General features: G+C 36.5%; 1 protein-coding gene across 1 annotated transcript in view; it reads right to left on the reverse strand.

Moving 5' to 3' along the window:
- Window positions 1-221: 221 nt before the first annotated feature.
- The window catches only part of SEC23A (SEC23 homolog A, COPII coat complex component), a 64,364-nt gene continuing 42,786 nt past the window's right edge, over window positions 222-21,799 (reverse strand). The window contains exons 16-20 of the mRNA XM_046008801.1: window positions 20,071-20,232; window positions 15,877-15,963; window positions 13,513-13,668; window positions 11,308-11,373; window positions 222-1,611 (exon numbers count right to left, since the gene is read on the reverse strand). Coding sequence (XP_045864757.1) covers window positions 1,522-1,611; window positions 11,308-11,373; window positions 13,513-13,668; window positions 15,877-15,963; window positions 20,071-20,232 — 561 coding nt within the window. The 3' untranslated portion in view covers window positions 222-1,521. The remainder of the gene's footprint in view (window positions 1,612-11,307; window positions 11,374-13,512; window positions 13,669-15,876; window positions 15,964-20,070; window positions 20,233-21,799) is intronic.

Consider the following 21,799-nt stretch of genomic DNA (forward strand, 5'->3'; position numbering starts at 1 on the left):
ATTGATTGTGGTGATGATTACACAACTCTGAGTATTCTAAAAACCACTGAGCTGTACACTTTAAATGGGTGAACTATGTGGTATGTGAATTATATCTCAATAAAGCTGCCATTTTTTAAAAAAATGAACACTTTGTAATCTACTCATAGCAGATTTTATAACTGCTCTAATTCCACATTAGGTTTCTCAGGCTTTACTAGACTTCAAAATGAGCAGGAAAACACAGAAAAAGTATATTTTATTGGTATTTAGGCCTAGCACAGTTCAAATCAAATAAAATGGAACAGAGCAATTTATTTAATTGAATATAACATATAAACATTTTTTTAAGTTTGTTTTATCATATGATTGTGTTCATGCAAGTACAATCATCAAACTGTCCTTCTAAGCATTTATCATAGCACCACCTTTTATTTGCAGTACTTGATATAAATTTCATTGTCAAACATCTGGCTTTAGCAATGTAAACATTTGCTACAAGTAAACTTTGAAAGATAAAAGTGAACGATACTAATGAATAAATCAAAATAAAACTGAGCATCACATGATATCATTCAATAAAATATTATATAATACTGTTTCAGTAAGAACAATTTAATACATTTCACAAAATAGAAGCAAAAATAAGAAGTAATATGTAAACTCCCAAAATAGTGTTAAAATACTGAAGGATATAATGTAAAATTTACCTCAGAAAAACAAGGGGAAACAACATAACCATGCAGTAAAAATCAATTTTGGTTTAGTAGTGACAACAGTTATTTTACTGCAGACTTCCTAAAATGCATTATGACAAAATGGTTTATTTTCAATCACCCTTCTTAAAAAAATTATCGTGTTTAATCATGTAAGTTGGGTACTTTACGGGAATTCCACATTTTTTGTCAGTTATGGAACTGTTACCCAGAAAGTTTTCATCTCTAAACTATTTTCCCAAATGACCAAAAACATTAAGTTATCTTCATGAAAATTATCTTATATAAAGTCAAATAATTCCTAAACAAATCATCATAAAAATAAATCTGCCTTAACAGAATAAGTACAGAAAAAGTATACACATAAGTGCTTGAAAATCACAGATATATTTCAATAAACAGGCAAAAATGTTCGCATTTATCATTACTGTTGATGTTTTTGTTTACTTTCTGGTTAAAACCAAGAAACAAGTTTTCAAAAAATCAGCAAGGACATTCAGTGCCACTTTGGATTTTTCTGCAATACACAGAAAGTTATATCTCTGTAGTAAAAGGCCAACTCTATTTTTACTCTTTAACATAATTAAGTTATAAAGATCTCAGAATTTCTAAATCCAGTCATAACACTGTGGCAAGCAAAATAAATTTGTTCTTATTGCTCTTATATTCCAGCTTAATCTACAAATGTGAACATTTTTCCACATGTTGTTTCAAACCATAGAGTCTAGAGAGATACCTCTGTTGGTTTCCACAGATAAAATGAAAAAGGAAAAAAAGGAAATTGAAATATTTCATCCTCTTAAGTGTCCTTAATATGTTTAGCACTTCAAGCAGCACTTGACACAGCAAGTTTCTTCAAGTGATCCATAAACACTTGTAAACTAACATCATCTGTAAGAATAGGTGCTCCAGACTCCTACAGGAAAAGAAAGATACTTGCTATGATTAAAACATCCCTTAAAATGTTAAAATGCAACAGACAAGGAATCATTGTAAGCAGACTAATGCTTAATGCTCCTGTTTAAAAATAACCTGACTGGCCTTTTCCCTTGGTTCCTCTGAGAGTTTCTACATCCTTGGAATGTCCTAATAGTGTCTTATTACTCATGAGCCCCTCCAATCACACCTGAGTTCAGGCTTTAAGATGAGATGAATCAGGATGGGGGCCAGTCACCAGAAAGATCAACATGTGATCAAAGGGCTGGGGATTTAAGACAGCCTGACCTCTAGGGAGGGAAAGTGAGGTCAAGGGAAGGAAAAGAAGAGGACGAGAACTGGAGATTCAATCAATCAGGCTTGATAGTAAAGGAACAAACTCTGGATACCAATGCTCAGTGGAGCTTCCTATCTAACAGATTTATCAATATGCTAGGAGGATAACACATTCTCATCCCATGGGGAAAGAACACAGAAGCTCTGTATCTGGAGCCCTCCTAGATCTTACTCTGTGCAATCTCTTTGCTGGTCTTTATTTGCAATCTTTGTAATAAAACTGTGATCATAAATACAGTGCTTCTGTGAGTTGTTCTAGGGAGTTGTCAAACCTGAGGTGGGGGGAGGTGTGGGGAGCACTAATAACCCCCAAACACACACACACACACACACACACACACACATTTGTAGCTAGTTGGTCAGAAGTGCAGGGATCCCACTTGCAGCTGGCATCTGAAGTTGGGGACAGGTTTGCTGTGAACCACGTCCATTAACTTGTGGAGCCTGCACTGCCCCAAGCGGTCACCACCAGATTTGCACTGCAGGATCAGAACAGCCACATATTGGAGCTTTATCACTACTAAGGAATAAATACATGCCTTGGTGAGATTAATGCTGCCTGACTACTAAGCAAAATTGAAAGTGCACATATTTTGGGGTGCCTGTGTGGCTCAGTCGATTGAGCATTTGACTCTTGAATTCTATTGAACTCTGAGTGGTTTCCACTCAGGTCATGGTCTCTGAGTCTTGGCATCGAGCCCCATGTCCGGCTCTGTGCTCAGTGAGGAGTCTGTTTAAGAGATTCTTTCTCCCTCTCCCCCGACATTGTTCCTCCTCCTGTTCATATGCTCTCTCTCAAATAAATAAAATCTTAAAAAAAAAATAAAAACAAAGAAATTGCACATATTTTAACACACATGCCAGCTGGAAGGAAGCATATTTACAGTATTTTTAAAATAAACTATGCTGGGCACCTGGGTGACTCAGTTGGTTAAGTGACTGCCTTCAGCTCAGGACATGATCCTGGAGTCCTTCATCGAGTTCCACTTCAGTCTCCCTAATCAGTAGGAAGTCTGCTTCTCTCTCTGGCCCTCCCCCTTCTCGTGCTTTCTCTCTTTCTCAAATAAATAAATAAAATCTTTAAAAAAATAAAATAAACTATGCTTATCATTTTCATTCAAGTCATTTTAATTGATCTCTGTAGGTTCTAAGTAATTAACAAGAGTTAAGAAAAATTCCTAACTTCTATTTTAATAAAAACTGTGTTGGTACGATGACTTTGGTAATCCAAACCACTAATAGTGAAATCTACTGTAGCAAGAAAAAAGTTTTCTGAAAGATTTTCTATGTGGATTTTTAAACTTTTCACCTGATACTCAAGTTCTCATTTATAAGTAAATATAAAAAATCTAAAACAAATAAGTAATTTTCAGAGATCAGCAACTGAATAACAGATAGGAGACTGGGATTTATATCTCTCGAAAATTCTAGTCTGGTATTGCCACAGACATGCCATAACCTCTCCTGAATAAAGGAAAATCAATTTTATTATGTGTTTTCAAATTCAAAAAACTTGAAAAACTGGACAATGAAGAGAGACAACAGCACTGGGAATAGTTTGGAGTTTGGAGACAGACTGCATCAGCTCAATTCTTTACTGCCACTTATTGCCTGTAGGACTTTGAGGAAGAAAAGTTACATAACCTCCGTGTGTCTGAGTTTCCTCATTTGTAAAATAAGGATAACAAAAGGAGCTATTTCATATGGATGTTATAATGATTAAATGAGTTCAACTGTGAAAAGAAACAGCACAATACCTGACATACACAGCAGGATTAAACATGTGTGAGCTATTATTACCTCTTCTGTGAAATATATTATTTTGTAACACTGAAATATTTTCCCTTATTGTACATTCACAGTTAACACAGAGAAACAAAGGCCTCAAAAATATAACCTAGACTAAATATAACCTGGTAGCTCTTCCTTTTTTTTTTGTAACTATTCCTGATTTTCTTTCAATTTACACATTTTCCACCTCAATTCACCCAATCCCAGATCTATTTCAACCAGTCAAGACAAAATACACATCAATTTTCTAATTTATATACTGTGGAGATCTTATTTGAAATTACAAATACTAATGCTCAACTCAAACTTATCAAAAATTTGCAGCTGATCTTAATTTTTCAACTGTACATTTTTTCTTCTTAAAATATATCCATGATTAGGCAGTAAGATCCAAGCTTTCTATCACTCAGTGTATGAAGCGGGGCAGCAGTGGGAAAGCAGTGTTGCAGTGGTGCCCTCTTCAGGCCATCTATGGATAAAACTTACCACTGGGTACTTGATTTCTGACAAAAAGAAAACTAAAGTGTTAAGATTGTATAATTTTTAGTAAAATGCTTGGCGACCAAGTTAACTCCCTAAATTGCAATCATTGATTTAGCCTAATGATTAAAAATTCATATTCTCCAGTCAGATGGCCTATAGTCAAGTCCAGACCCTGCACAGTTTAGCTATGTGATCTTGGTTAAGTTACTTAAGCTATTTAAGCCTAATTTCCGCTTCTGAAAAATAGAATTAATAGTTACCACCCCATGAGAGTGTTTTAATGATTAAACAGAAGTGCATAAGAAGCTCAGCATGGGAACTAAAACAGTACAGATTCAGCTTATCAATTATTATCTATAAAAATATTAACACTGGGGTGCCTAGGTGGCTCAGTTGTTAAACATCTGCCTTCGGATCAAGTCATGTTCCAGGCTCCTGGGACCAGCTCCACATCAGGCTCCTTGCTCAGTGGAGAGTCTGCTACTCCCTCTCCTATTCCCCCTGCTTGTGTTCCCTCTCTCACTGCCTCTCTCTCTCTCTCTCTCTGTCAAATAAATAAATAAATAAATACATAAATAAATAAATAAATAAATATTAACATAATTTCTCTTACAAAAAGCATAGGCCGATAAAGACCTTAGGGCTCTCCTTTATGTCTCTACTTACAGGTCATAATAATTAAACTTCAAAGTTTAAAATAGGTTTTCTTTCCTATTTTAAAATATCTTTGGGGCACCCAGGTGGCTCAGTCAGTTAGGCAACCAACTCTTGATTTCACTTCAGGTCATGATCTCAGGAGTTATGGGATTGAACCCTATATCAGGCTCCACACTCATCAGGGAGTCTGCTTGAGATTCTCTCTTCTTCTCTCTAAAATAAACAAATAAATATCTTGGGGCACCTGGATGGCTCAGTCGTTAAGCGTCTGCCTTCGGCTCAGGTCAAGATCCCAGGGTCCTGGGATCGAACCCCACATCCAGCTCCCTGCTTGGCGGGAAGTCTGCTTCTCCCTCTCCCACTCTCCCTGCTTGTGTTCCTTCTCTCACTATGTCTCTCTCTCTGTCAAATAAATAAATAAATTGTTAAAAAAATAAATAAAAATAAAGTATCTTAAGACTTATTTTTACCCATTGATAACAAGGAAAACTAATACCTAATATTTACTGAGTCTTACTGCACATATTATTAAACTCTGGAATAGACAAAGAAGAAAAGGCAAAGATAAGTAACTTATAGTTTTCAACTACTAGCCCAGAATGATGCCTCTCCATGTTTACCAGCTCAACAAGTTCTTTATAAACATACCAACTACATCTCCGTGTTATAATTTTTTTTTTAAGTAGGCCCCAAACCCAATATGGGGCTTGAACTCACAACCCGAGATCAAGAGTCACAAGCTTTACTGACAGAGCCAACCAGGCACCCCCATGTTGTAATTTAAACCTAGAGAAGCAAGAACCAAGTTTTATTTCCATGAACTAAACCATGCTCTTTAATAATGTACAAATTCAGCCACAAAAATATATTTTATTTGGTCTGTATTAATGTGGGCTTCACAACACTTTGTTAAAACAAATTATGTAAATGACAACAATCAGCTAGAGGGGAGGAACAGCTTCCCCTTCCAGAAAAGGATTTCTGTATTTTTCCTACAAACCCTAGTCCACCTGAGCCCCCTGGCCCCCAAGTATTGCCTCTTCACACTGAGAGTATGAGATTTTCTAAAAAGTACTTCACCCATTTGTTACTCCCCTGGCCTCTAAGGGCATTTGATAGGGAACCCCTGACAAATACTATTTTAAAGCGTCCTTTAACTTCCCCTTCTCCATTATGACTAATCATCATTTCTATGAACTTTAGTAATTGGTCCTACTTTCCTATCTTCTTGCAATTTTCTTTTCTTTTTTTTTAATATTTTATTTTATTTATTTGACAGAGAGACAGAGATCACAAGTAGGCAGAGAGGCAGGCAGAGAGAGAAGGGGAAGCAGGCTCCCTGCTGAGCAGAGAGCCTGATGCGGGGCTCGATCCCAGGACCCTGAGATCATGACCTGAGCCGAAGGCAGAAGCTTAACCTCCTGAGCCGCTCAGGCGCCCTGCAATTTTCTTAAGTAAGTTTCTCTTAAGTTGTGAGATCCAGAACTAAATCCAATGCTCAGATGACTCAACCATAACGGAAAGGCTGATTCATGGTACATTCTGTATTCCAAACTTCCACGTCATAATAGTATACTTGACTTTTCATTTCATAGCAAGTGGAATGGTGAGGTTGATATTGATAATGCGTATATGCGTTACACAGGCATAATTTTTTTCTCTCACATGTTATACCCCTTCCACACTTCCCAAGAATAAGCTCCTTTCCTTGCTATAAAAGTCTTACCTTTCAGGAGTTTTGATCACGGATTCAATTTATTTATCTATATCATAAAGGTTCCTTAACTCTTAAATACCTCCACAAAGCTCCCATACTCTAATCTCTGTTCTCCTGCCCAAATCTATTATACTCAAACATGCTATGTTAAGGATGTGGAAAGGATGTTAAGGATTGTGGAAAATCAAAAATTAAAATGACACAGTCATCACTCCTAAGGGACATCAGAAATAGATGAAAAAAAGGAATGAAGGGACAGGTATATTAATACCAAATGAGTCATGTAATCATTGAAAAAGTTTCATGGAATGTGCCTGGGTGGCTTAGTCAGTTAAACGTCTGCCTTTGGCTCATGTCATGATCCCAGGGTCCTGGAATTGAGCTCCACATCAGGCTCCCTGGTGAGCAGGGTGTCTGCTTCTCCCTCTACCCCTCTCCACTGCTTGTGCTCTCTTTCTCTCTCTCAAATAAATATCTTTTAAAAAAAGAAAAAAGAAAAAGAGAAAGAGAAAGTTTCATGGAGTCATGAACTTTGAACTCAGCCTTAAAGGATGGCTACCATGTGGTGATAGGGACAAGTCACAAAGATGGTAACATGCTTACTGTATTCAAAGTGGAGTAAGAAATTCTAAAACTGTAGCTAAAAGTGAGAAAACTTCTTTGGATTATGCAATAAAGGACCCTCAAAAGCAGTATAAAGAGTCTGTATGTAACTTCAAAGAGGATTATTAAAGATTAAAGATTCCTTTTTTTTAAATTTTATGTTATTTATTTATTTAAGAGTGAGCAAGCATGTGAGCCGGGGGAGGTCAGAGGGAGAGAGAGAATCTTCAGCAGACTACGCTGAGCACAGAGCCGACCCAGGGCTTGATCTCACGACTCTGAGATCATGACCTAAGCCAAAACCAACAGTCGGACACTTAACCAACTGAGCCACCCAGGTGCCGCAAAGATTAAAGATTTCTACACAGTTCTCTGACTTAGAACTGCTTCCAGACCACTGTCGCCACTGTCAAAATGGAAGAAACACGGCTAAAAGCACTGAGAGTCTATGTGAAAATTAACAAACACTTGACCTCAGTTAGTGACAGAAAAAGGAGATAATGGATAGGAGAAAGAGACCAAATCATTTGTGAATAATTAGGGATAGAAGGGACAAAATAAAATGCAAATGACTAAAGTTCCAAGTCTTGGGAATTGAGAGAATAGTGGCGCCCTCTGTAAAAATAGTAAAGTCACGCAGAATAAGATGGTATAAAAGAGATAAATTCAAGTTGGAACATGTTGCTTATGAAATGTCTACAGGAAGCTCCAGTGATGTGTAACAGACAGTTACAGAAATTCCAGTCTACAGCTCAAAGTGAAGTCAAACCAAAGATGGAGATTTGTAAGTTAGCCTAAGATGAAAGCTAAAGCCATAGGGGTGTATGTAATCACCCAGAAAAACAATGCATGCAAAGAAATCAGGGCAACATTTTGAAGCACCTCTGTATTTAGAGGGAAAGGGCCTTAATCCCAATTACTACATCTTCTACCCAGTCTGGACCTCATAGTCATTAAACATTGCTCTAAATTATTGCACTCCCTTTAATGTGTCCATCTTTCTTATCTCCAGCGCTAAATCCCCCCCACAATCTTCCCCCTTGGTGCAATGCCTCAACTACAAAGCATGATTAAACATAATGGAAGCAAACTCTAGAAATTGTTAGGAAATAAAATGGGCCCTCACTGCTATAAAAGCCTTTTATTCGCCTGCTGTTGCTTTCTATTTCTACTTCTAAACAGCTATTCCGTATAGCTGTTTTTAAATCTTTTCTATTTTCTAGTCCTTTAACCCCAGCATGTCTCACTCTTAGTGAATAATCCACTATTACCTAAAAGAAACAGTCAATTACCCAATATGAGCAGTCTGTCCCCAACATCTTTCTCTGTCATTACCCTTCCTACCATTTGGTTCTGCAGAAGGAAATGTCCTGCCTCCATACCAATGCTTCAGCTCCACACAGTGCTTGTGATCACACTGTCTGCTTTTGAAGATCTTAAACATCTATAAAGCTGTTCTTTGGTCAGCACCTTACACTTGGCCTACAAGTAAGTTCTGTGCCCTTATCCTAATAAGAATCATCTTTCTATCCTACTACCCGAACTCAAACTAAATTGCAACCACCTTACAACCTCCACTTCTTTACCACCCACTAATTCCTTACAAGCTGCCTTGTACTCAACTACTACTTAAAACTGCTTACCAGGACCACAAATGACTGCCTAGTCTTCAAATCCATCCACCTTTTTAAGTCTTCACCCTCCTTTAAGGTCTGCAGCATCTCAGAATTTGTTAACCCCCTTCCTTCTTTCTATAAAGCCCTCCCTCACCGATTATGACAAGGTATGGTATTTTTTGTTTTTCTTTTAAGATTTTATTTATCTATTTGACACAGAGAGACACAGCAAAGAGAGGGAACACAAGCAGGGGGAGTGTTAGAGGGAGAAGCAGGCTTCCCGCTGAGTAGGGAGCCCTACGTGGGGCTCGATCCCAGGACCCTGGGATCATGACCCAAGCTGAAGGCAGACGCTTAACAACTGAGCCACCCGGGTGCCCCATGGTATGGTATTATTTTCATTTTCCTTCAATCTCTCTATTTATAAAATACTCCAACCACTTGTAATTCCTCAAGGTTTGTCTCATCCTTCTTTTACCTCTCTACTCCCTCTTGAACAAGTATCTGCTGTGATGACTTTAAGTATCACTTGTCCATGATCAATTTTCACATCCTTGCCCTGATCTCCAAACCCAAATTTTAACAGCCTCCTCAATTTGGCCATCTAAATGCTATCTCAAATTCAGTGTACCTAAAATCAAACATTTCTCTCTGCTTTCCCACTCCCTGGCACATGTTCTCCTAGTTACCCAGGCTCAAAATCCTGTATTACCCTGTTCTCCCTCAACTATTTATTTTTTAAAAATTCAAACTTGTAGAAAAGTTGAGAAAAAAGTACAGTGAACACCCACATACCCTATACCTAAACTCACTGATTAACATTTTGCCACATTTGCTTTATGTTTCTATATATGTTTTCTTTTCTTTTGTTGAATAATTTAGTAAGTTGAAGACATAATGATATTTTACTCCCTTTAGGACAGATCTCCAAGGTCAGGGACAATAACCTATATAACTACAACAATAGTATCACAATCAAGAAACGTAATAGTAGGGTGCCTGGGTGGCTCAGTGGGTTAAAGCCTCTGCCTTCGGCTCAAGTCATGGTCTCAGGATCCTGGGATTGAGCCCCGCATCGGGCTCTCTGCTCAGCATCGGGCTCTCTGCTTCCCCCCCCCACCTCTGCCTGCCTCTCTGCCTACTTGTGATCTCTATGTCCGATAAATAATATGCCTACTTGTGATCTCTATGTCCGATAAATAAATAAAATTTAAAAAAAAATTCAGATTTTACATTTAGCTGTCTTGCTCTAGAGTAATTTTTACTTTCCTGCAACTTCTAACCAAATCTCACTGGTTCCACTCCTAAAATATCACAAAAATGTATTCCTTTTCACCATCCTGCCTTCATTCCCCCTCATCTGGATTACTTCAAAATATAGTTTCAATCTACAGACTGCTCTCAATTAACCCTAACATTCGCCTATATTATCTAAGACTCAAATTTGACCCTGTCCAAAAACCTTCAGTAACATTTTATTATTTACTAAATAAAGACTCAGTTCCTCAGCACTCAACCTGGCATGTGAGATCCTCCACAATTTAGCCACATGATACATTTCCAGTTTATTGTTCTATTCATTCTGTGTGCTCTGTACCTTACACGGTCTACACTGCCCTCTACCTGGAATTCCTCGCACAATTTCTACTTCTTGAAATGGTAACCATTCTAAAAGGAAATGTTCCCTTTTCTCATCACACACGGTCTCCTGCTGCCACCATGTGCTCTCTTCAAAGCCTTCTTCCTCTGCTAAACCCTGTAACATTTTTCTAAATATCTTTCTAAAAGGAACATATCTCACACTGACTTATATTTTAATTACTTAAAGATATGTATCTTATCTCTAATGCTAGATTACCAGCTCCTTAAAAGCAGAGATGATCAAAGTGATGAATCACTAAATTCTACTTCTGAAAGCAGTATTACACTATCTGTTAACTAACTAGAATTTAAACTAAAAAGTTGAAACATTAAAAAGGAAAAAAAAAAAAGCAAGGTATTGGGAAGTACCAATACAGAGTCCTGTATATTGGATACTTGATAAATGCTGATATATTGTACCAAGAGGTAGGACTTGTAACAAATAAAAATATATTAACAGAGATTTCCAGGCCTCTGCCTCTCTTGTTCAATTACAATCCCTGATCTCTTCCAATTTATTATATGTGGCCTTTTATAGTTCATGTCCTAGCATTAAGCTTAAATCGTCACTCCCTATATTATACACCATATTGCTTTTTATCTCAAGGGCATAGTCCTAAACTAGAAATATGAAGGAATTCTACCTATTTGATATGATCACTTTTTACTTTCTCTGGTGCCACCAAATGCTAATTCTATTTTCTACTCATTTTTTCATTACTCTGCCAAAAGAAATCATTAGCAAATACATAGGGGAAAATATAGCTCTCACTAAAATAACAAACTATAAATACACAAGAAATAATTTCCAATATCCACTATTTACACTTACCTGTCCCCAGGCATACATATTATTATGAGTCTGGGAAGGGTTGACTTTTGAAAGCAGGAAACGGGCCTTAAAAGCAAAGATGAAATAAAGTTATCCATCAAAAATAGATTTAATCAATATGAGCTGAACACACACATTATGTGATCTAAAATCAACTTTATTTAATATGTTTTGGTAAAATTAATTTTACTGCAAGGCAACTTTCAAAAAACTAAACTAAATTTTGGAAATATGTGGGCCACTACATGTTACAAATAAATAAATGCAGTCTCTTCTCTCCAAATCATACATTCATAACAAATAATAAACTGTTGTATCCAAAACTGAGCAGATAAAATTTATGTGTGCAACAAGATTAGTGTGGAATGTACTAATACCTGATCTGAAACATCATCAGAGAGTTGAAAAAGCAAAAAGTACCCTATACAATCTTTTACTTTAAACAATGGTTTTCAAACTTTCTTAGACTGTAGACTATTCCATAAGACAACTTACCCAACATTTTAACCATCTCTCCACTAAGCCTTATAACCATGAAAACCAGAATAAAAGAGGAAAATAGCACCACACATGATGAGATATCAAGGAGAGAACTAGGAATAAATTATTATTTCCCACTGGAAAAACACAAGCAGTCATATCTTCTGAAATTTAGTATCACACAGAATCTTTTTCTACTCTATGAGTAAGTAGTTTAACACCAGAGCACTGCTCTGAAGTGAGAACACCTAGATTCAAATACTAGCTTCTCCATTTACTGTATTTCCTTGGCCACAAGTAACCTAAGTCTTAGTGTTATTATCTATAAAATGGAGATAACAATAGCACTGTTAATAGGATCAAATGAGATAAGGTGTATAAAGTACTAACAGCTTTGCAAATTCTCAATACATGGTATCTCGTATTAGAAATATAATAAAGCTCTAAAAATAACTGCTACCATTTCTGAATAATAGCTACTAATATTTACCACCTATTTTATAATACTGTGATAAGCACTAGGGAAACAATTAACAAAGTAAGGTCCCTGCCTTTAGTAAGTGAAACAAACTTATAATAACCTATAATTAATTATAATTCTAATAAAATTATAAGGAAGAATAAAAATTATTTTAAGAGTATATGTTAAAAAAAAAAAAAAGAGTATATGTTAAGGAATAGCCAAACTATGGAAAGAACCTAGATGTCCATCAACAGATGAATGGATGAAGAAGATGTGGTATATATATATACAATGGAATACTATGCAACCATCAAAAAAACCCGAAATCTTACCATTTATAATGATGTGGATGGAACTAGAGGATATTATGCTAAGCAAAGTAAGTCAATCAGAGAAAGACAATTATCATATGATCTCTCTTATATGAGGAACTGGGGGGGTAGGCAAGGAAAAAAATCAAACAAGATGGGATTGGGAAGGAGACAAACCATAAGAGACTCTATCTAACAAAACAAACTGAGGGTTGCTAGGGGAAGAGGGTTAGGGAGAGAGTGGTTGGGTTATGGACACTGGGGAGGGTATGTGCTATGGTGAGTGCTGTGAAACGTGTAAGCCTGATAATTCACAGACCTGTACCCCTGGGGCAAATAATACATTATATGTTAATTTAAAAATTAAAAATAAATGAATAAATAAATAAATAAATAAAAGCATATATGTTAAGGGGTCTTAAGCCTAGCCTTAGAAAGGTCCTGAAGGGCCGTGTGTATGTACATGTACCTTATCAAATCCTCCTAAGTCTAAAAACCACAAAGCCTTCTGTAATATAATGCTTTCCCATTACATGACATTTTCTAGAGCACTGAAATGACAGAATGAGGAAAACAGAAAATGTTACCGTGAAGTTCATATTCATAGACTTCTTCACTAAATAAACAGATTTAACAGAATTATACTAAAAAAGGTACACTACATTATCTTCCAAGTTGTTCTTCTTGCTCAACTAATGAGGACATGCCACCATAACATCATCCTGGCTCTGTTATTAAACGTGGCCTGGTGGCAGAAGGTGGTAGAAACTGCTAGCTTTAGGCAGCTGGCCAATAATCACTGCTTTGCTCTCAATGCTAAAACAAAAAAAACCTTCTACTCATCTCCTTCCCCTTTCCTTGCCTTATGAAGCAGTCTTTTCAAATTAAAGTCAGAAAGCAAGTAGGAACAACTCATTACAACACTAACAACAAAACATTAACTATACTCACCTGGCTACCTCCATGTTCAGTGTCGATGTATCTCGGCATTGGAAATCTGGAGTGAAGAATCTCCTGTGCATCATCCACTGGGGCTTGTAGAAGATGGCGAAAGTTTTCATATTCTGGCATGTCCTGGTATCCTGATTTGCGCCACTGTGCAATGGTCTAATTTTAAAGCAATTTAAGGAATTATTTATTTTTTGCAGACCCCAAACCTTTAAGAGGTTTTTCCAAAGGAATGGATCCTCAGAAAATAAGAAAATTATAATCATTGTTTCATTTATCAGTCATCAAGTCAAGAACACTAATTTTGGTATCCTTGGGTAAATAGATACAAAATTAGAATATTTCTTCTCCTTTAAAAATAAAAAGAAATAATAAACCAGAAAAAATTTTAAACATTATATTATTAGCTAAAACCTATTTATGTTTAAGTTTATGATGAATAAGGGGGACTTCTGTTAACAGAAGATTTCCCAGAGACTTCAAAATTAACCACCTACTATTATAAAGTCTTTATCAATGGCTTTACATTCTGGCAAGATAGATTAAACAGAAAAAATTTAGTGATGATAGCAATAACATTATAAAGACAACAGACCTGTAGAAGAGCATCTCAATCAATTCTTTTATTAAGGCAAATGGCCCCAAAAACCATGTAATTAAATCATCCAAAAATTTAAATTTGTCTTTGTTTCTAACTTAACTGCATCAGTTAATATATACTCTATATGGCTTTATTTAACAGAGAAACAGTATTTAACAGAGAAACAGTCATGTGCATTTCAGATTTCTCCTTTAAGCACATTAACAAGCTATTTAAAACAAACAAACGAAAAAAGCAGGGGCGCCTGGGTGGCTTAGTGGATTAAAGCCTCTCTGCCTTCAGCTCGGGTCATGGTCCCAGGGTCCTGGGATCAAGCCCCATGTCGGGCGCTCTGCTGGGCGGCGAGCCTGCTTCCCCCTTCTCACTCTGCCTGTCTCTCTGCCTAGTTGTGATCTCTCTCTGTCAAATAAATAAATAAAATCTTTTTTTTAAAAAAAAAAAGGCAGCAAAATACCTCTCTCTGTCATATAATAGGCATTATCCTTAAAAGTTTAAGTACAAGGGCACCTGGGTGGCTCAGTGGGTTAAAGCTTCTGCCTTCAGCTCAGGTCATGATCTCAGGGTCCTGGGATCAAGCCCTGCATCAGGCTCTCTGCTCAGCAGGGAGCCTGCTTCCCCCACACACCACCCCCCCGCCTCTCTGCCTACTTGTGATCTCTCTGTCAAATAAATAAATAATATCTTAAAATATATATATATTAGTACTGGTACCAATTAAAAATAATAATAAATCTTTTAAAAGGTCTAGATCATATTACTTAAAATATATTATTTTATTTGACACCTCTACAATTTTGAGTACACCTCTACAATTATAGTACAAATCTAAAATCATTTATAATTAAAATAATAGGGAAAATAAATCTGCACAAGTTACTAGAATTCTAGACTATAAGTTTGAGTGTGGGTCTGTGAAAAAAGAATCTCTGTATCTTTCAAGGCATCCAGAATACAATGCTTTCTTATACAGAGAAAATATTTTAATTACTGGCTGAACAAATAATGCAGGAATGAACAGAATTCTGCTAAATACTTGGACTAGAGCTTAATGGCTACTCAGATATTCTGCTCTTTTCAATCATGTACCATTCCAATTAAGGTATAAATTTTACTTCTAATTTACTTATGATTTATTTTTTTTAAAGACTTATTATTTGACAGGGATCACAAGCAGGCAGAGAGATAGAGAGAGGAGGAAGCAAGCTCCCCGCTGAGCAGAGAGCCTGATGCGGGGCTCAATCCCAGGACCCTGGGATCATGACCTGAGGCTTTAAACCCACTGAGCCACCCAGGCTCCCCTCACTTATGCTTTAAATGAGTTTTCAGATCATGTGGAATAAATTTTTTAAATACTTGCAGTGCATTAAATGGAATACTTTTTAAATGATTACATCAAATAATGAAAGGGAGACTCTCCCTACTGACAAAGGCTTGTCCCTTCTCAATGTCTCAGGTAAAAACCAGAAGTAGGGCATGCCTATGTACACATCAATGCATTTAATTTCACAGCACTATGCTTTGTGTAAAATCCATTTATCGAATTGTATGTGGACAAATGGACAAAACAAGCACAGGTAGGTCAAATGCAAATGAAGTCTAAAAACCTGTGGCAGGAAGAACCACATTTTATACCTATTATATAAAAATGGAAATAAAAGTTTATCAGAGAAGAAACAGTAGTCATACAGTAGAGAAGAGAAAGTTTCCATGAATAAAAAGACTCTATTACACGTATGTGCATAGCTTTTAATGTCATGGAATCTTACCTCACCATGATAAATCAAAATCTGGAAGAACGTGTCCATGAGAAGAATGCGATCTGCAAGAATGCTGCTGCTATCAAGAAGAACCGGCTAACAGAAGAAAACAATGAGAGAACAGGAAGATGGAAAAATAAAGTTACAAAACAGATCTTTTGAGAATATCTTTAACATTTTAAATTTATATCTTATAACTCAAAAACATCTTGCTATCATGAATTCTTTTTTATATTAAATTTTTAAATTTTTTATTAACATATAATGTATTATTAGCCCTAGGGGTACAGGTCTTGTGAATCGCCAGGTTTACGCACTTCACAGCACTCACCATAGGCTATCATGAATTCTTGCAGTACATTTTAATTTTCTAAGAAGTCACAAAAACAGAGATAACAATTAAAAAACAGTGTAGAGCCAAGAGGAAATTGGGAAATTTCCACTCCTAAGCCTGATGATGGCCCCACTGAGTAAAAGGAAAGAGGCTTGGGAAAGAGCAAATTTAGAGATGGAAAAACAGTTCAGAGTAGGAAATGTAAGGGAGTGGCCAGTACTAATGACATAAATTTTGATATCACATGCATGAAGATGGTAATGAAAGCTATGTGATCATATCGCATCACAGTATATATCTACACCACAGAGAGGGAATACAGAGCAAATGCCAGAGACTGGGCCCTGGAGCATGCCAACACTTCAAAAGATCTGAAAAGGAGAAGTCAGCAAAAGTAAACTGAGAAGGAACAGGCAGTGATTAGGAGGAAAACCAGTAGGTATTGCAGGTGTCAGAGAAGCTTTAAACAAAAGGTTTTCGAGGAGAGTCCTCATTAGGTAAATAAATGTCGAGAGTTCTGGCAAGACGTAGGACATTGGTGACCTGGTAAGAGTTGTTTCAGTGTAATGTTAAGGACAAGAATCTGAATAATGTAGGTTGAGAAAAGAATGTGAGGTGAGATCATCATATAGACAACAGGTAACTTTCTGAGTTTAGCTGCAACTGAGACCAGAGAAATGGGTGGCAATTAGAGAAAATGTGAAGTCAAGAGTGGTTCTGTCTGTTGGGGTTTTTTTTTATTTCTTTTCTTAAAAATTAACATATAATGTGTTATTAGCCCCAAGGGTACAGGTCTGTGAATTGTCAGGCTTACACACTTCACAGCACTCACCATAGCATATACCCTCCCCAGTATCCATAACCCAATCACCCTGTCTGTTGGTTTTTAACGTGAATGTGACTCAGCTTTCTTTGCTAATGAGAATGATCCAGAGGAAGAGCAAGGGATGATGGAAGAAAGAGAATAACTCCAAAAGCAAACCCTTAAGTAAATGAAGCTAATGGGATTCATGGATTAAATGGGAAGGCTAGAATTTAACAGGAGCAGACAGTAGAGACTGCGGGATTCCAAATTTCCTCTAAACACTAATGTACATTTTCCAAATATCTATAATTTACATGTATTACTCTGAAATAAGAAAAAAAAATCTTTAAAACTTTCTTTCCTGATTCAAAGAACTATAAAACCTAATACATAGCTAGACCATCACATTAACAATATGTATTTTCCAGGAAAGAAGACACTATGACAAACTACTAAAAACAATTATAGTAACAAAATGCTTTATACACTATTTTTTATAAAACAATAATAAAGGAATCATGAGAGATCATTAACCAGGAGATATTATAAATATTCTCTTTAAGCTGACCATTCTTAAATATTTTTAAATACAGTCATTGCATACTTACAAGTGCTAAAACAGACAATTTTAACTTCAAAATAGAAAAACTGTTTATTTAACAATTGGTTAAAGTAAGTGGAACAGTTTGCTAAAAAATCTAAATGTGTTAAGATACCTGGGAATAAACCTAACCAAAGAGGTAAAGGACCTGTACTCGAGGAACTACAGAACACTCATGAAAGAAATTGAAGAAGACACAAAAAGATGGAAGACTGTTCCATGCTCTTGGATTGGAAGAATAAACATTGTTAAAATGTCTATACTGCCTAGAGCAATCTATACTTTTAATGCCATTCCGATCAAAATTCCACCAGTATTTTTCAAAGAGCTGGAGCAAATAATCCTAAAATTTGTATGGAATCAGAAGAGACCCTGAATTGCTAAGGAAATGTTGAAAAACAAAAACAAAACTGGCGGCATCACGTTACCCGATTTCAAGCTTTACTACAAAGCTGTGATCACCAAGACAGTGTGGTACTGGCATAAAAACAGACACATAGACCAGTGGAATAGAGTGGAGAGCCCAGATATGGACCCTCAACTCTATGGTGAAATAATCTTCGACAAAACAGGAAAAAATATTCAATGGAAAAAAGACAGTCTCTTCAATAAATGGTACTGGGAAAACTGGACAGCAATATGTAGAAGAATGAAACTTGACCATTCTCTTACACCGTACACAAAGATAAACTCGAAATGGATAAAAGACCTCAACGTGAGACAGGAATCTATCAGAATCCTAGAGGAGAACATAGGCTGTAACCTCTTTGATATCAGCCACAGCAACTTCTTTCAAGATATGTCTCCAAAGGGCAAGGAAACAAAAGCAAAAATGAACTTTTGGGACTTCATCAAGATCAAAAGTTTCTGCACAGCAAAGGAAACAGTCAACAAAACAAAAAGGCAACCCACGGAATGGGAGAAGATATTTGCAAATGACAGTACAGACAAAAGGTTGATATCCAGGATCTATAAAGAACTTCTCAAACTCAACACACACAAAACAGATAATCATATCGAAAAATGGGCAGAAGATATGAACAGACACTTCTCCAATGAAGACATACAAATGGCTATCAGACACATGAAAAAATGTTCATCATCGCTAGCCATCAGGGAGATTCAAATTAAAACAACATTGAGATACCACCTGACACCAGTTAGAATGGCCAAAATTAGCAAGACAGGAAACAACGTGTGTTGGAGAGGATGTGGAGAAAGGGGAACCCTCTTACACTGTTGGTGGGAATGCAAGTTAGTGCAGCCACTTTGGAGAACAGTGTGGAGATTCCTCAAGAAATTAAGAATAGAGCTTCCTTATGACCCTGCAATTGCACTGCTGGGTATTTACCCCAAAGATACAGATATAGTGAAAAGAAGGGCCATCTGTACCCCAATGTTTATTGCAGCAATGGCTACGGTCGCCAAACTGTGGAAAGAACCAAGATGCCCTTCAATGGATGAATGGATAAGGAAGATGTGGTACATATACACAATGGAGTATTATGCCTCCATCAGAAAGGATGAATACCCAACTTTTGTAGCAACATGGACGGGACTGGAAGAGATTATGCTGAGCGAAATAAGTCAAGCAGAGAGAGTCAAGTATCATATGGTCTCACTTATTTGTGGAGCATAACAAATAACATGGAGGACATGGGGAGATGGAGAGGAGAGGGAGTTGAGGGAAACTGGAAGGGGAGATGAATCATGAGAGACTATGGACTCTGAAAAACAACCAGAGGGTTTTGAAGGGGCGGGAGGGTGGGAGGTTGAGGAACCAGGTGGTGGGTAATAGGGAGGGCACGTACTGCATGGAGCACTGGGTGTGATGCCAAAACAATGAACACTGTTATGCTGTAAATAAACAAACGAATAAAAAAAAAATCTAAATGTGTGACTTTATTATGACCATTCTAAATATATATCTTTATAATCAACTGTATCTATGATCAAAAAAAGCTACAGGAAAATGAGATGATACTTAAGCAAGAGATTTTCTTTGGACAGAATGTCCTAATTATCAGACAGCATACTCTGGAATAAGCTACAGGTTCTAGAATCATCATTACCATCATCATCATTAAAGACATAAGAATAATCATAAAACTTAGAGCATTTGATCAACAATATTACACAAATTTATCTTAAAAGTCTCTCCCACCTCACTTTTTATAATTTTAAAATAATTTCCTAGTGCAACCTAGCATATAGTAAGTACTCAAATATTTTTAAGTAAATATATGAATAACCTAACTTCTTGAATTAAATTCCTGTATTTAGTAACTCAACCTAGCCTACAGTAAGCACTCAAATATTTTAAGTGAATATATGAATAACATAACTTCTTGAATTAAATTCCTGTATTTAGTAACTATATTCCAAGAAAAACTTAGTTGTTTTCACTTTTTAATCACACACATCACATTAATGAAACCAATTTTTGTTTTCTGCCTCTCTTACCTCTGGGGGTCCACTAAAAGAATATGCATACAGAATAGGCTGAATCATAATTAGAGACTGGGTCAAATCTTGACGCATAAAATGGTGACGATAATATGAACTCTCATCAGGACTATTGTTAAAAACTTGTAAGAAAGGAGATCTTCTTAAATGAAACATAAACTACAAGAAAAAACATGTGAGATAGCTTTTACTGATTTTATTGCAGTAAGAGTTTACTAATTCAAAAGCATCTGATTAGAACTATTAAGACAAAACAAGTTACAATAAGGACATTCTAATTGTACTCTTAAGAATCTTACTCATGATCTTTATCAGTTACTTGAAAATATAATAAACAAATTAAAGTAAAAGAGATGACTCAAAAGGACATGACTAGGAACAAAAAACTCCTTGCTCAGATCTAAGTTATTCAGAGGCTGATAGTACATGGTGCTTTATCAGCATTGTTTTTATCCCCCATCTCTCTGGCCACATCTCTGAACTTCTTTATTACTATTCCTTACCACCATCAAAAGACTCCAAGAGAATATAAAAATAGATTAACAGATTTTCTACTTTTTGAGAGCTCACAAAAGTTGCACTGGGAAGGGTCTGCAATGATTTGGGGAAGAAAAAAAAAAAGGACTTAAATACACCCACTTGTTTCTTAACATTTAAGTTCTTCCTCATTCCTAAGAAACATTCTTTAGACTTGTCCCATTACTTCTTTCTCCTTTCACTTTCCTTCCACCCACTCCTCATATGAAAGAGATCAAAATGGGGAAGAGTCTGGCCTGAATAAAGGACAGCAAAATTGTGCTTTGATACAATTCAAAGACAATTTGATCAAAGAGTCTCAGATACAATCAATAGAATCAGCTCTCCAAAGAACTCTTACTTGTCTTTCAGTTACTTCTCTCCACTTCCCTCTGCCCTTAGGGCTCAAGTGCCAACATGATGCCCCTGCCTGGGATTCATTCCACAGGTCTTTCCCAGCATATGCCACTCAGTGACACTTTCATTCCTTTTCTGTTCAGTGATCAGAATTCACTGAGAGGCTCTCTCAACCCTTACCACTTCAGCCATTTCTATTTACTCACAGCAATGTGTAATTGGTAAATCTGGGGGTAGATATAAAAACCCTCTCTAAATTTAGTCTATGTTACCTTTTAGAAGAGCATTAGGCTTCAAAAGCCCAAAGAAAAAAATTATTTCTGGGTCCTCTGTGATTTCCAATGAGGGGAAAAAATAAGAGGCCCAGATCTCTCAGGAGATCTATCAACTGTCAAAAGCCTAAAAGGAAGGCTTGGAGTTGGGAGAGAAGAGAAAGAAAGGACACAGTTCAGCATTCAATCAAATACTGAGGCTAATGCCCACATTCTCTTTCCTATTAGCTTCTGCTACTAATATGAGAGGCCTGAGACAGGGTTTTGCCTGCCTTAAGACAAAGAGACTCTGCCCTTTCCTAGTTCTCCAAAACTGCAACCAGAGGTTTAGGGACATCTCCCTGTATAAACATGAAGTTTCTACACTACAGATCAATAAAAAATGAGAGTAGTTCTGAAAACAAAGTTGAAGCTTTGAGCAAGGTTTTCATGGGCTAAAATTTGAATTTCCACATCTCAATATAATCATCCTTCCAGGCTAAGCTAAAATGACACCTCTTCTATAAAGATGTATCACACCATTCACTTGGAAGGATTCCTTTAAGTTTCCTTTAAATTTTGTATATCTCTCATAGCATTTC

Source organism: Meles meles, chromosome 6, assembly GCF_922984935.1.
Source record: "Meles meles chromosome 6, mMelMel3.1 paternal haplotype, whole genome shotgun sequence".
Lineage (NCBI taxonomy): Eukaryota > Metazoa > Chordata > Mammalia > Carnivora > Mustelidae > Meles > Meles meles.